This window comes from Rhipicephalus microplus, unplaced genomic scaffold (assembly GCF_043290135.1).
Source record: "Rhipicephalus microplus isolate Deutch F79 unplaced genomic scaffold, USDA_Rmic scaffold_648, whole genome shotgun sequence".
Classification (NCBI taxonomy): Eukaryota; Metazoa; Arthropoda; class Arachnida; order Ixodida; family Ixodidae; genus Rhipicephalus; species Rhipicephalus microplus.
In genome coordinates this window covers 5,546-20,840 of record NW_027465206.1, presented here as the reverse complement: position 1 = coordinate 20,840, position 15,295 = coordinate 5,546, and the positions used below count along the sequence as shown (strand labels likewise).

At 44.3% G+C, this 15,295-nt stretch overlaps 1 protein-coding gene across 1 annotated transcript; it reads right to left on the bottom strand.

The window, feature by feature from the left end:
* Positions 1–3,414: 3,414 nt before the first annotated feature.
* On the bottom strand, positions 3,415–10,898 carry LOC119165238 (gastric triacylglycerol lipase-like; the record flags this gene model as incomplete). Its single annotated transcript, XM_075886048.1, has 5 exons — positions 3,415–4,983; positions 6,460–6,531; positions 9,620–9,712; positions 10,535–10,685; positions 10,784–10,898. Coding segments are annotated over 5 exons (686 nt in total), but the record flags the coding sequence as incomplete, so codon positions are not given.
* Positions 10,899–15,295: the final 4,397 nt, after the last annotated feature.

Sequence of the window (15,295 nt, the reverse complement as noted above, 5' to 3'; positions counted from 1 at the left end):
TTAATTAAACACACACACGCACACAGTTTTGGAGCAACACCTCGTCTTGTCTATATTCAATGCGCAGAGTCAAAGGACTGGGCTTCTTAAGACTGCATAAGGGCCCACAGAGTAAACTCCAAATTTGTTTTACTGCAAGAACTGAATGAATGAAATTCGCTTACGCTGACCCGTTTTGTGTCACGCAGCACCTCGTTTTGCCCCGCTGGTTGGACGAAAATACCAAATCTTGAGAATTTTTTATTTATTTTTAGATAAATGTTTGAACGGTGGCAAACATGACCATATTTATGTAGCACATACTTTGTACCCGAACAAAGTTTCTGCTTGACGTTTAATTTATGAGGAGCAAAATAAAAATAAAAATGTTCACTGTTCCATAGTTTTTGTCGCATCCCCCCCCCCCACCCCCTACCCTATAAACGCATACATACCTTCGAATCACGTAGAGGACTCATGTGGATTTGATCCCGACTATCGGCACGCTCTCATTTCACTTTTCGGCCGTTCTTCCGTAATGAAAACACTCGAACCTTCAGCACATGGCCGATATCGGTGACCGTCGAGCCCGCTGCACTGTCCCAAGGCGTGAGCTTGAAGGTGTACACTAGGTGAACATTCAGCGAACGAAGCACACCACACAACCACGAATCACTTCACGCACGCAGAAAAACACGGTCACCCTCACGCAGTCGCCAAAGGAAGCACGGCACACTTCGACAGGCTTCGTCAGGCTTAGCAACCCTGCTATCTCGAACGGCAGGAGCATGCATGCAGACGTCTACGCGGCAGAAACCGAGAGGTAAAAATGAGTGACGTCAGAGGCCAGGCCCGCAGAAGTCACAAACCTGAAATATTTTTGTTTGCTTGGTGGCAACGGCTGTTCTCCCCGCAACCAGTGCCCAACGTGTGTTGCTTGTACCTCGAGTTTTCTTTTTCGGGAATCAAGGTTTACCGAATAAAGTATTTCGTCCTGCACACGTCAAGCTCTTCTTTTGTCAGCGGTAATACTACGTGCCAGTATTGTGTATTAGTTTGCGTGTTCTTTAAATTTTACCAATGTGACCAATAGAAAAAAAAACAATTTATATCGCACGCCGATGTACCCTAATAAGGGTACATCGGCGTGCGACATCATCCAAATCGGATGATGTACCCTAATAAGGGTACATCATCCGATTTGGTGTGTCTGTTTAAGGGAAAGGAAGCCTGGCTGAAAAATTTTGTAGCCCATGCTGGTTCTTCGGAGCGAAGGGCTTACGCATGTGTCGTAGTTCCAGGTACGCCAAAAATGCATTTTAAGTAAGATAAGCTTTACGTCAGGGCCACTGAAACTAAGCATACAGGCTGTGCAATAAATGTTCAATGGTCACCATATAAAGCTCTGACTTTCAGAGCAGTTTGCAGCTGTACTTGGTCAATGAAACTATATTGCACAGTGTCGATTTTGTTCTTAATTAAGTACTGCAAGTGACATTGCTATAAAAATTCTACTCTTGTTTAATGGACAATGTCTGGGCGGAATCATGCGTGCGTTCGATTACACCAAGGTTTTTTATGCGTCTACACGGACACCTCCAGAACCAGCATCGCTGTATGTGCGTAGGCCAAGGTTAGATTTTCAACATGTGCCACCACGATCACGTAGTGCATTTCGAACCTAACCGCAAATACGCACAGGGGTGGCGCCACTGCAGTCTATACCATTGGAGCTTTTTCGACAGCATCCAATGTGCCACTCAGACCTTGATAATATCCAGTGCTTTGCGTCCCAGAAACACTATATTATTGAGGGAAACTTCGTAGTGGGGGGGTTGCGGAAGTTTCGAGCATCTGATAATATTTAACGTGTTTTGACTCCGCACAGTACTCATGCCTTTAGAATTTCACCTGCATCGAAAAGCAACCGCCGCCGCAGGGATTGAGCCCGTGACTAGTGGGTCAGCAGCCGAGTGGCCCAAGCACTGCTCCACCACCGCGGACGTCGCTCAGAGATTGCCTAGACCTTCTCAGACGAAACAAACCTAACTTCACTCCACCAACCTGTTTTTTTTCTTTATTCGTAGTTATAGCTTGAGTAATTCTTTGCTGGACCAAAGTGCGCGACAACTTTCAGGTGTCATCTAACGTACAAACGCACGCACGAATGGGCATGAAAAGTGGTTGAACCACCAATCCCCAACCATCATCATACACTAACAAGTATGGCTACATCAATATCAATACTTCAACTCAGGCTGCTTCGAAATGCACAGTATCAAAGAAAAAAAAGATTGCTATGATTGATTGACAGGTTGCTGGAGCGGCAAGATAAACGACAAGTGGTGGTGCGTTTTTCCCGATAGTGCTGATATTAAAAGTGCCAAGAACATTCCATTTTACGAAACAGGGGTGGCTGGCGGAAAGCGTGAAAACAAGCAGCTTTATTGGGAGAACTGTGATAAGGATACGGTTGCTCGCAACTCCAGTGGGAAAAAAAGAAACAGAAAAATAACACGTGTATAGCCACATCTTGTCGATGAGCAATGAATAAAAATTTCTCCTAGATGTGGGCTTTCGGACAGGTCAACAGCTCGACGGGCTGCTTCTCACTGGTGCGCCGGCTACCCTTTCGATTAGATATGAAGGTGCTTGGAAATCTCGCTGTCGGTGTGCTCGTGAACAGCAGCATCGCATGTCGAAATTGTTCGGTTCTGTTTTCAGGTTGTTCGTGCTATCTTTTTTTTTTAATCGAGATGGTACGTACAGGATCCTGCGATAGTTAGGTGATGCAGTCTTTTGTTATTCTCGTTTATTCTTTTAATTTTTTTTCGCCCAACTCTACTTTTATGTAGTGTCCATGAAGGGATCAAGAGCGAGAATCGTATTTCAGGTTAAAGTATTGCTTGCTTTTTCGCATTGCACTTGTTTAGCCGGATCATCATTTTTAAGTGCTCCTGATTTAAACGTTCGAAAAATTAAAGATAAGTTACATATGTATTTAAGAAATCAGGTGGTCATGTAGAAACAAAAAAGACACATTCTAGTAGGTTTGCAATGCTTCTTGCGCTCAAACATTCGAAATAGACATCGATGCTTTAGAGTTCGTGCTGCTGAGGCTTTCCTCAATTGACATCAAAGTGTTTATTGGGCTTTTGAGCTTTGATGCCAAAAAGCGACTCCGGCTGTGAATGAGGCGTTATGAGGGTTGTGGTTCGTTTCGAGGATTTAAAATTCGTTAACTCCCAGTAACATTGCAGAGTATTTGACCCTCTTAGACCTAGCTTACACCAGACCCATAGCTAAAACGCAAGAGAACGTGCTGAAAGGTGTAGCACACCCCTCTTCTTCGGTGAATCAGGTGGGTGATCTTTCCAAAAAAATAAATAATGAAAAGAATATGCGGCAATGCATCATACTACAGATAAGATGATATCTGATACGACAGTAACAAGGTTTTAATGCAGTCTCGTGAAAGCTAAGCATTGCAGCTCATGGGACTAACGATGACGGTGAGTACAATAGAAAAATGAGTACAATACAGATGAAGACGTTGAAATACATAGTCGGCGCTCACAACATGTGTTTTTCTAAACAGTTGATGCTTGAGCGAATCCTCCCTCCCCCCTTCTCCCCTCCGGCAAAAAAAGTTTGCAGCATATCCACGGAGTGAATGATGGAGAGTGGGGCGAAGCATTCGTCCGTCCATGTGTCCGTCTGTGTGACCGTCCATGCGTCTGTTCGTGCGCCCGTCCCTGCGTTCGTTCATGCATCCGCCCCTGCGTCCGTTCATGCGTCCATCCATGCATCTGTCTGTGTGTCCATTCGTCCATCTATTCAACACTCCAAGTCCCACCATCTCGCATCTTTTTATCATATATTCCCCATATAGAAGCACCGCCATTCAGTGGACATTCCAAGGACTAAACGAGAGGTGGCACACGCACACTTTCTTACGGCTTGCGCTTCGGGTCTACTTCCACCTTCAACCACCTTGAGTTCATGGTATATACTAGTTCACTGTATTCATGGCACTGCGGCCCAACGCTCGCTAAACCTTTCTAAAACCAAGGAGGTCACGCCCAGCGAGTATAACGTAGCAACCTTTTCCTGTCAGATAGTGCTCAATGTACATGCCAGTGGCTGCTAATGTGAAATGAGAGACAGGAGGATTCAGCTTTTAATTTCTTACGGCTTGCGCTTCGTATCTGCTTCCCCCCTTTAACCACCTCGAATTCCTTCATGGTATATACTAGTTCATTGTATTCAAGGACTGCGGCTCAACGCTCGCTAAACCTTTCTAAAACTAAGGTGGTTACACCCAGCGGGTATAACGTAGCAACCCTTTCCCTTCAGATAGTGCTCAATGTACATGCAAAGGCTGCTAATGGGGATCGCAGCGTGCACGTTAACTAAAAGCCGAATGCTCCTGTTTCTAATACCCCATTATCAGCTATTGCCATGTACATTGAGCACTATTTTTTGTTGTTCAACAACGCACAGAAGGAATCTCTCACCAGCACCACCTTGGAGGTCAAAATGTTTGCAGGTCAAAGCGTAAGACTGGTTCATATTACGACGGGACGCGGGAAGAACGGGTGCCGCTATAAGGAGCTTCGCCCCTTGAAAAAATCCTAGCAATGGGGCTTGCCGGCGTCGCATTTCGAGCAGCGTGGTAGCACTCCAATCTGTGTCTTTTCAGTCACGAGTGGAGCACCGTAACAAATGAACACAACGCGACGGCTGACATCAAAGGTTCCGGCCAATGCGTTTCCGTATAAGTTCGAGGGCAACGTTATGTAAGAGTTCATTAGCCCTGTATCCAGTGGCAAAGTCGAGGTGGCGAAACGTCCGTACAGGAACCGGGTAGTTCAATATCACGTTGGAACCGAGAGCGGCAGCCATAGTTCCAACGTCGTGTTCACCGGCCAACGTGTCTCCGTAAGACCAGAACAGGGCAATCGGCAAGCGTATGCGATCCAGTGGGTACGGTGGAGGTGTTCTCTGCGAATTAAAAAAAAAATGTGATAATTGTCTATGTTCCTGCGGGTCGAAATAGCCATATAGTGAGTACAATATAGAGAACGACCATGAAAATTATTCGAAATAAAAGACGTGTCGACTCCTGCATGATAGCCTTGTTAACGTCTACTGCTTTGAGAAAAGTTGTGGTAAGTGGCTGTTCTATTTGTCGATCCTCATTTTGTTTCTTCGATGAGTTTGGTGCCCCTCTGTTGCTTCACTTCAACCAGAATATGAATAGGCATGCGCAATAGCTGGGTTTGCGTTACCTTTCCCAACCTAGGATTTGTGAACATGCCACTGTATTTAACTACAAGAGTGTATTTTCCTTTTAACTCCCATCTAAGAGTGGTAACCATGGCTGGGTATTAAACCACAGTTCTGGGGGATAGCAACTCGACGGTCAGAACAAATGTGAAACAAGAGACAAAACGTACGAAACGACAGTCACATACTACAATTGACCGGCTTGCTTTCTTCATAAATACGATATTTTTGAGACCAAAAAGTAGGTATTCCATACTAGTTTTTGATGCAGCCCAGATGCATGAGTTTTAAATCAGCACTTACTTAGAATTCAGAAAGTAACTACTGAATCTGAAGCACGAATAAAAAATGTGTATTAGCTGCTTTGGAATATTGCCCTTTACATCAGCTTGCAGATGTCCTGGCTTACCAAAGAACACTTCAGAGCCCTGAGCTTTGCAGAAAAGACTTCCTGGAAAATTTAAATGAGAAACCACTAACAAGAGTTTTGGGCACTTTTCAATGTTTCGTGCCATGCTAAGCCAACAAAATGAGGCAAATACTATTCCTAAGTATATATCCTTTCATTGGTGGTTGTCTTGTAGGGCTACATATCAATTATATACAATCGATTGATTGGAATCTAACAATGAAAGTTGAGGAGAGTATGAGTGATTCGTCTTTTTTGTTACTTTTCCGTCTTCAAGCTTGGCTCTAGCATTTCCATGACATACGTGCTTTCAACCACGCAAGTACAGACACAAAGCGTTGCCCCATACGTCAGAGGCAATAAAGAAAAAAAATGTTTGCAGGGAGATGAGACACTGCACACATTCGTTTCCTGCTTACGCATTCGTTATTTTCGGTCACATCTTATGGCATTCAAGACAGACATGCACAGTAAATGCGGTCTATGACCCCGAAAATCTTGTGGTTAATTTACCTGGCCATATCGCCGAAGATTTTCGGTAGGACCGTGGTCGTACATTACGAAATTCTTCGCTTTGTATACCTGAAAAAATTTCATTATTTTACTTCACGTAATTATCTGAAGTGACATCCTCGAGTGCCCCTGCATCAAGTTTTCAAAGTATTTCTTAACCCTCAACTTGACCTGACCATGCATTTCTTGCGTGGCACGTGCATGTAAATTTTAGTGCATAAGGTCAAGCCTTGAACTCCACTAAATGTTTCAGAGATGCAGGCGCATACCTGGTGGAAATGAAGAAGGTTTTGCACAGTGGTACCTGTAGGCATGTGACCCATGTACATTGGAATGCGAGTCTGAAGTAAAGAGTTTGCAACAAAAAAATTAATGAGGTGAAGAAGTAAAATGTGACAATGATACGTGCCTACGTAAGCTTTCCAAGCAAGCAGTGAGAACGTACTCCTAAATAAACATTGCAAGCATGAGTTTACCGTCGAATAGCGTAATGCTTTCATAGACGTTACTACTAGGCGTTGTTGGAGTGAAATATTTATGGCGTATTCGTATGGTCCAGACAAACCGACAAATGAGTCAGATGATTGGCATTCTTCTCACAAGCTGTTCGAAGCTCTAATAAAAAATAAAAATGACCCTAGTCTTCTCCGGTTATTCTTGGTAATTTGTTTTTCATTTCGCGACCAACGTTCGGGTGTCTCAAATTGATGCTGCTCTCGTTACAGATTGTTTAAGCCATTTTAGATGAGGTCATTCGTTGAAGTAGTGGCAAATGAAAATTCCATGACATGAAGCTGCAGCCTCAAAGATAAGCACCCCAGAAGGTTGATTCACCATTTTTTTATGAAGAAAGTGTCCATTGATGTAGACCGTGGGATCAGTAACTACAGTTATATTTCCCAACATTGTCGAATTACCTATGTGTCACGTTTAGTAGGAGCTGTTAATTTAAGTCATATAATGACTGCCACCCTGACTGATTCATGTTTGGGGAGGTTTTTAAAGCATTATTTTCAGCACTGCAAAGGTGTGTTCAAAACCAGCAATTGCAATTTTAAAAATCTAATTTGCCCTTACTTCCGTGTTTACGTATCTGCCGCTGGGGACGCGTAAATTGGGACCAGCGACGGGTAATACATATTGCTCGACGAGAAATAAATCTATTCAGGCCCTCGTTGGTGTTTTAGAGCCACAGCCAATAATGGATGATTGTGTAAGTGCTTAGCGATTGCGGAGATCTCTAAACAACAATAAAGAGCTACATAAGGAGATACGGCATCATCCTAGCTCTTTTTACAGTACTGAGCCTTTTATTGTGATAGCAGTTATATGGAATCGCTGTGGCAAAAAACCCGCCGATGATCAGCGCGTGCCTTTTTGTGTTACCACAGCAGGCGGGAGCTTCTACAGGCTGCACTCTCAACACGAAAAAAAAACGGGGCCGAGATTGTACCCGGAGCAGCCGTGTTCTCAAACACCGGCGTTTCGTAGAGTTACGTGTGAACGGATCTGAATGAGTTGATTGCCAGCCTCACTTCGTATAACATTAAAATTTGTCGTTATCACATTATTTGATTCACCTTTTCTGTTAAACTGATTTTGTGATATCATCCCTGCCACAGTCACGAACTGCACTTGACAACATCCGCACGAGTATACATAGCCAACGAAAAAGCTTCTTGAGACCCAGCCAGCTACCCAGCGGTTATGCATGTTTCGCAGGTTTTATACCGCTTATCATAAGCGCTTCGCGTTCATCTAGTGCCTGTGATTACGTTTCATGCGTTACTTGTGCGTGAAAAACGCGGGGCACGTTTTGATTTGCTTGCCATTCTTCGCGTTACCTTCCAATGTGTTGCTATCAAATTCATTGCTTCGCCTTTGCGGCAAAGCTGTGACTTTTTATTTCATGTTTAGGTTCACCATGTACTTTGTGCTCAGCCACAAATATTTGTCAGCGACGTGTATGGAAGGTTTTGTCGGCCAACCTATGCACTTGCTCCTAAATAGGTGTGCTATCCCTCAGACATGAAAGCTGGGGAACTATAGGCGAAAATATACAAAGTTCAGCATCAAAGGATAGATTCTGGGCAAATAGCACACGCCATGCCACAAACGTTTACTCTAAGTAACCTGTGACAATGGGAAGAAGCGCAATTTTGCTGGTTATGTAGCCTTACTGATACATAACCAATAGTACGCCCATACCGTATTGAACTGTTCTGGACTGCAAAAACTGGTCATCGTGAAGCCGAGTGCGCAAAGCGTGCCTCCCCAGAGAGTGCACACTCCTGAGATCAACGACCTGAGTCCTCTGGAGGTACCGAGGAAACCGGCCATCGTGAACGGGTAGACAAGCCTCTGTAAAGATTCATCAGAGGTCAACTTGGTCACTTTCTCACTTGAACATTGGCGCTGCTGCATTCTCAACTGAGACCGTAACTTTCATGAGAACGCCTGCTTTATCCCCGAAATGTTTCACGCTGTTTAGATTAAGAATTCAGGAATAAAGTTGAGGGGAATATGGTAAGTTCATACAAGGTGGTTGTACTCGCACGCACAGGCACTATCAGAAACAATGTCCTGATAATATTCACCAAAGGCCGCAACGGTTAATAGAAGTGTGGTACAAGAAATGCTAGCACCGTTCCTATATTCAACAGGTGTCAGACTGCTTCAAAGAAAGCAATGGCGAGATTTATTATAACAGTAGTTTAATGTCCTGAAGACTGTGTAAGTTCTGCATTCAGAAGACACAGAAGTTAAGGCGCGGGTTGAATGTAAACAAACATTGGAGACTATTACGATACTCCCTAACGTGAATACTTGGTGAACCTTCGCCTGGAGGTCGGCATCGGCGGATCAGTGGTTAAGGTGCCGTGCTGCTGATCCGAGGTCGCGGGTTCGATTCCAGCCGTGGTGGTCACATTTTAATGGAGGCGAAATAGTATGAGCCCGTCTACTGTGCGATATCAGTGCAAGTAAAAAACCGCCAAATGGTCCTAAATTTTCGGAGCCCTTCACTACAGCGTCTCTAACAAACATATCGTGGTTTTGGGGTGTGAAACTCTTAACTAATATTATTCTCTTTTTGTTGGAGCTATGTAAACTGGTTGAAGTCTTTGCTGTCCGCAGTCGTAAGGCAGTAACCAAATGTAACGTTCATTATGTATTGCCACTGGAAGGGTCACGCTGACAATGAAGCTAACGAGAACTCCACTCCAAGAAAAAAACAAAACCGTAACACATTTTATGGAGAGCGAATAGCATGTCACCTTCCGCAAGGCACTGTCATGCTGCCATATTTACAGTAGAAATAATAGCCGTTTTAGATGAGCATGTTTAGTATTGACAAAATGTGTAATGCTTGTGAGGTACATAACACTGTAAATGAGCAGTTCGAGGGAGTTTTGGAATCAAACGACTTGCCATGAGGGATGGGACATGCGGTATTAGTACCGAAGTCGGAGACTCGATATGGGTGAGATTTCCGACAGGGCCGTAAGCCACGAGAAGGTCTACCTGCGTGGTTGAGAAAAAATCTTTGTCTTCATCCTGTGTCTCTTTTGCACACACCTTTCTGGTAATTTCATAGTGTCGTTTAGGGAACCCGATGTTTACACATTTTCTCAGCTTATCTCTAACTACAGATTATGTTACAAGGTTTTCTCCTATGTCCGTGCTGTTTGACGAATGTGCATGCCCTTTGATAAACTTCCTCCACGAACACGCGCAACCTGATCATCGTTGTTGAAGTAACAGCTCCTTTTCAGTATATTTCTGACTTATCGTAAGTGTGAGTCATTTTTTTTTTCGCGAGGAAGCATTTTAGTGAGAAATAAACGTGAAATATTTCTTTCCTGCAACAGCTTTCGAGCCTGCTTTCGACAAACAGAGAACAAGCGCTGATGTCACACTACCGTTTATGTGACGAACTAACGTGTGGCATCGTATTGCGATAGCAAAGCTCTGAAAGGCATTTCGGAATTTCGTTTATAACAGCTTTTTCCTCATTCATCTTTTGTTAAGCTTCTGAAACTTCATCCACTCATATCGCTGAAGTCCAAGTACTTCTGCACTGCCAATGAAGTTTTCGCTCAATTTTAGCGACTGAGCCAGCTTAGCGCTAATATATGTTTGGAAGGCCCACTATTCGGCTTATTCATGCACGTGTGCGCATAAAAAGTATCACTGGCTCTAACCAAGGAAGACACAGCTTGAACAGAAACCATCTCTGATCTCTAGGACTGTAGTCTATGTGACAGAGCTAATAGATGGTTCCCTTATCACACTCTCCTGACGAGCTCAAGTGTTAGTCTTTACAAAATACGAAAGAGGAGTCACCTTATTGTTGTACTCTGGCCGTACAGAGTGCAGCACGAGGTTGGCTATTACTCCTTGAGACAGTGCGACCGTGGTCAGCTTGGGGGCTCCCGTAACTTTGAGAACGTGGTCAATGCAGGCCGCAAGGTCATAGCGTCCTAATTCATCAAAGCTACAATGACACAGAGAGGAAAAATGTTGAGTAAATGTGTAACTCGGCACCTTCCTTAGCCAGCTTATGACGATGCAAAATAAACGCAGATTTTATACCTCCATTTCCAGTGCCTGGGATCTCGCTGCGAATACCTCGTGCTGTTCGATATGTGACTTGACTCCCTGTTACTCATCGCCCACACGTCGTATCCACTGTCGGCAAACAGAAAACCTGTGAAAACAAGAAAATTGAGCCGATCACCCTAGACATTTCAATGTATTAATACCACCGTAAACCACGCCAGACCTCATGTTATGTGAGACAACTTCGTCAAATCTTCATGCTGCAAGGCGCGAACGAAGCGTGCCTGTTTTGATGCGTCAGGCTAATGCCTCTCACAAGGGAGTCACAACTGCCTGTCATCACAACTGCCTGTCACAAGGGAGTGATGAAAGTTGAATGAAGGCGCGCCACGGCAACCCGTTTTTGTAAAAAGCTGTCACTCATATCACATGCACCAACGCATTGCCTTATTTGTGCACGTAGTGCTTCGTACTTATCTGTTTCTTTCAAACTGAGCACAAGGAAAATTAGAATATCAACATTTTTTTTTTTGGTCTGGGAAGCGTAAAACTCAAGGGAAGCCGATGCGGTGGTTTATCTTGCAGGCAAAAAAAGATACCTTTTCACCTCGTTAAAGGTTAAGAAAGAACCAGATAAACCCCAGCCATCTCAGGCAAATAGTGAGCCGTATACTTGTGCATTTAAAATTTTCTCGCCATTTTTTTCGACCAAACTCAGCCTTGGCGCGCCTTCATCAAAATAGCATGACTTCCCTGCCACAGATCGTTCGGTGTTCCACCGTGTTCAGTGCGCACCGGTGATGTGAGTTTTGATACCGACTTTGAATCTCGATTATGAATATCTCGAACTACGTGCAATTTTGTCATATCTAAGTAATCTGTACGCCATAAGTTATCTGCACTAAAACATTCTATTATAAAAAACGAAATTCACGTCAATAATTACAAGTTTTACTAACGAGTTTTTCTTTGTGAGTTTTTGTAAGCCCGCAGCTACTCAGCAGGGTTGTCTTCCACTCCTTCTTGATGAGGTTGGGGATAAGGTGTTTTTTTTGGGGTTCATTTGGCAAACCCAGTCCATATGGTAAGTGTTGGCCACTTCCCCACAGTACTGGCACTGTCCAGTAATTTTTCGATCGTGTTATTTTAGTATGGCTGGACAGAGCAGCGCAGTTCTCTGTATGCACACGAAGTACTTGCTCCTCCGCTTTCGAGAGTCCTTTCCCAACTCTGGGTGTCCCCGCTTCTCCGTAATATGACCAGATAGGTGCACGAGGGTAGAAAGCAAGTGCGTTGTGAGGCATTCGAAAAACGGCTTGGCTCCCGGAATGGTGTCTATTACGTCGACGTGGCCGAACCACCACCTGGGGGTTACTGCACGGCCGCGGTGATATATCAATGAACGCAGATGGACGGCCTCAATTTCAAAGCCACGAACCAAAGTCAGGCGGAAGAGGTGGCCATCGCATTGGCGGTGTCCCGTCCGAAATGAAACAAATAGTTACAAACTGTCAAAGAGCTTGCGAGAGCTATCGGGCAGTGGCAATCTTCCTGTTGGCTAATAGACTGATAATATTGATCATAAAAAACCGCGATCCTACCCCACAACGTGTTATATAGACTCCGAGAAATCAAAGTCTCCAGAGCAACGAGGCTGCACAGGCAGTGGCGCGTGAGCTTACTTTCCGGGCAGCTCCCCGTTGTGCTGATAGACCTGAACGTCCCACACCTTCAACATGGTTCCGAGAAATAAAGAATACTACATTTAGCAACACCACTTGTGAAGCGTGACAAGTCGGTTAGTTCAGTCAGGAAACCGGCTAGCAGACGCTCACTTCGTCGGCGTGTGGAAAGGAGAGAGTGGGGAGCGTAGAAAAAAAGTGAGAGGAGACGGGCATGTGCAATAGGAGTGCTAACGTTACTGGGAGGGAGGCTCAAGGAAGAGAAAGGGAGGGAGCGCGAGCAGATGGTAGGAAAGAATCGGAGAGAGGAACGCACAGCTGTTTGAGAGAGGGAAGTTGGAGAGTGGCGCCATGCGCAGTGTGCGTGCGGACACTGCCGACGGCGTGCGACATAGACCCGAGCAAAGAATGCTTCGCCTCTAAAATGAAGTGTGTGTGCCTGTGTGTCCGTTACGGCCCATCAGCTTATTTGCCCCTTGTAGTTTGAACTATAGAATTTTAAAGAAATACAAGTATTGGGACCGGTACCAACACGACATGCTTCACTTTTCTCCTTTTCTGATAAGGTAAGCGATCCTGAACTGTGGTGCTTCAGTGCTGATTGCTTCATTCCACTGTAAGGTAGCACCCCGGAAGATCGTTTGGTTAGCTTTCCTACCTTTCCTTTTTTGCCTTTTCTCTCTTTCTCCTTCCTTCTCCCTACCGCGTGTTCAACAGTCTCAGTTAGAAAATTTGGGGAGTAGCAGCTACTCGCCTGGGCTCTCCGACGGGAAATTGATGAAGTAGACGGCTGAAGTTTCGAGCAAGGCGGCACGAGGAGCACAGGATGTCGACGTGGTCGCTCCCTCTCGCGCCCACCTGTGGCGCTTGGTCCGTTGCGAATTCCGTGACGAACCCTGATCATATGGAGCCTGAATTCGTCGTCCGTAGTAGCATAGCTTGTTTCGCAAGGGTAACCATGGTACCTTACAAGCCCGCACTGCATTATGGAAGGTGGAAGTAATGTTTATTATCAATAAAAGCTAATGTAGCTGGCAGCAGTCTGTGTGGTGTTCTGAAAAATTATACAGGTGGGTATGCACCACAGGAATCAAAAAAGCAGCACAACCAAGTACAACAGGTGTGAGTGTTAAGTGAAAACTCTGCCCGGTGAGTTGGAGCACGTTAGACACGTGGCAGAGAGAGCGTGAGAGAGAAAGAGATGAAGAAAAAGAAAGTTGAAAGAGCAAAAAAAAAACAGAGGACAAGAGCAACAAAAGAAGAGAGGCGGTAACAAAGTAATACAATGAAAAAACACAAAGAAAAACTGAAATAAATAGAAACATAAATACAGGGAATAGAGTAGAAAGATGGGAAAAGAGAAACAATAGAAATGTATATAGAAAGAGAGAGAACGAGGAAGAATAGAAACCTGCAGATGTAAAACAGATAAAAAACGGACAAAGATAAAGAAGGAGGTGAAAAAGTACTAAGAAAAGAGAAATGGGGAAAGCCACCAAGTCGTGCTTTTCCTTCAAGCTTGACCTCACTATTACGAAGCTGCGATAACGGTTTCATTATTTTGGTCACCAGTACAAAAGTATTAAGCAGTCAAGATAACATTTATAGAGCAAGTTAATATCAATATTCTTTGTTGAAGTTTGAAAGATTACATTATGCCTTTCTGACATGCATACACATTCACCTGACAACTCATGTTGATTATATGTTTGCATTAGATTTTATTGAAGAGTGTTGGTTTCGAGTTATAAGAATATGATGGTGCACAAGTTTACCGCCTGTTATACATTGGCTCATTGAAAAGCTAGAATAATCGGAAGGCATTGTTATACATCATAGAGGTTCTTGTTTAAGTAACCGAGGCGTGTTTTATGAAGTTTATATGAAGAAGAGAAGATACCTTCACTACAAAAAGTTGCAAAACAAACAGCTGAATTGAAAAAGACAACTTCACCTAATACTTGAAATAACAGTGCCGCAAGTTACAAAAAAATTCATTGCACTTGTGGCTTCCATGATTGCTCACCTCTACTGCTTCGGTAAAGATTGATCCTTCAGAAATATCTACAACTACACTTACGGAAATGATAGTCACCAGTATGTGGACCATGCGGTAACCTAAATATGCAAAATTTAATGGCTCAAGGGCCAGCAACCTAGAATCATGGTCCTGTGATATTAGCACCTGTCATGGTGTCTAAGGGTAGTTTACTGCGTATCGCATTATTGATGGTAGGGATACGTTTTTCCTTGAAAGTTGCAAAAAAACAAAACAAAACAAAACAATATTACTCACGGGTGTCATTGCAGCTTCCCTTCTCAGGTCTTCTTTGGCACTAGTTACGGCTGTTAGAGACACAAACCAAGCTGCCCAACTTAGGCGTGAGCGTTCCATGTCACTGCTTCGTTCGGTGAATGACAAGTGCTGAGACAGCATGCGGTGATACTTGCAACTTCAGTTTTCTCATATCTGGAGGCACCATTTGTTCAGACACCACCGATATTTGAGATACGTAGTTCAAGGTGCATGGCAACCCATCTCACGTTCCAAAGCACTAGAAGAAAAGAGATGACCTAGAAGATGCGATTTGGTTACGTCACCAGACGGCATAGTTAGCGCTTGGACGCGTATACCGGGCGGTACCCACATCGTGTGGACATTCGCAAAGATTAGAGACATTCATTGTGTAACTCAAGTGTGACGAGTCGTTGCCGCAACTGCGAGAAATGCGCGTCACGTGGTGACCGCGGGGGGGGGAGTGGCGTCTCTGTGCATTTCCTTTATGAGAGCGCCGTTCCTCTAGTGTTGTAGACGTTTGCACAGCCGTCTACAACCCAAAGGCCCGATTGCGAAACGCAGCCG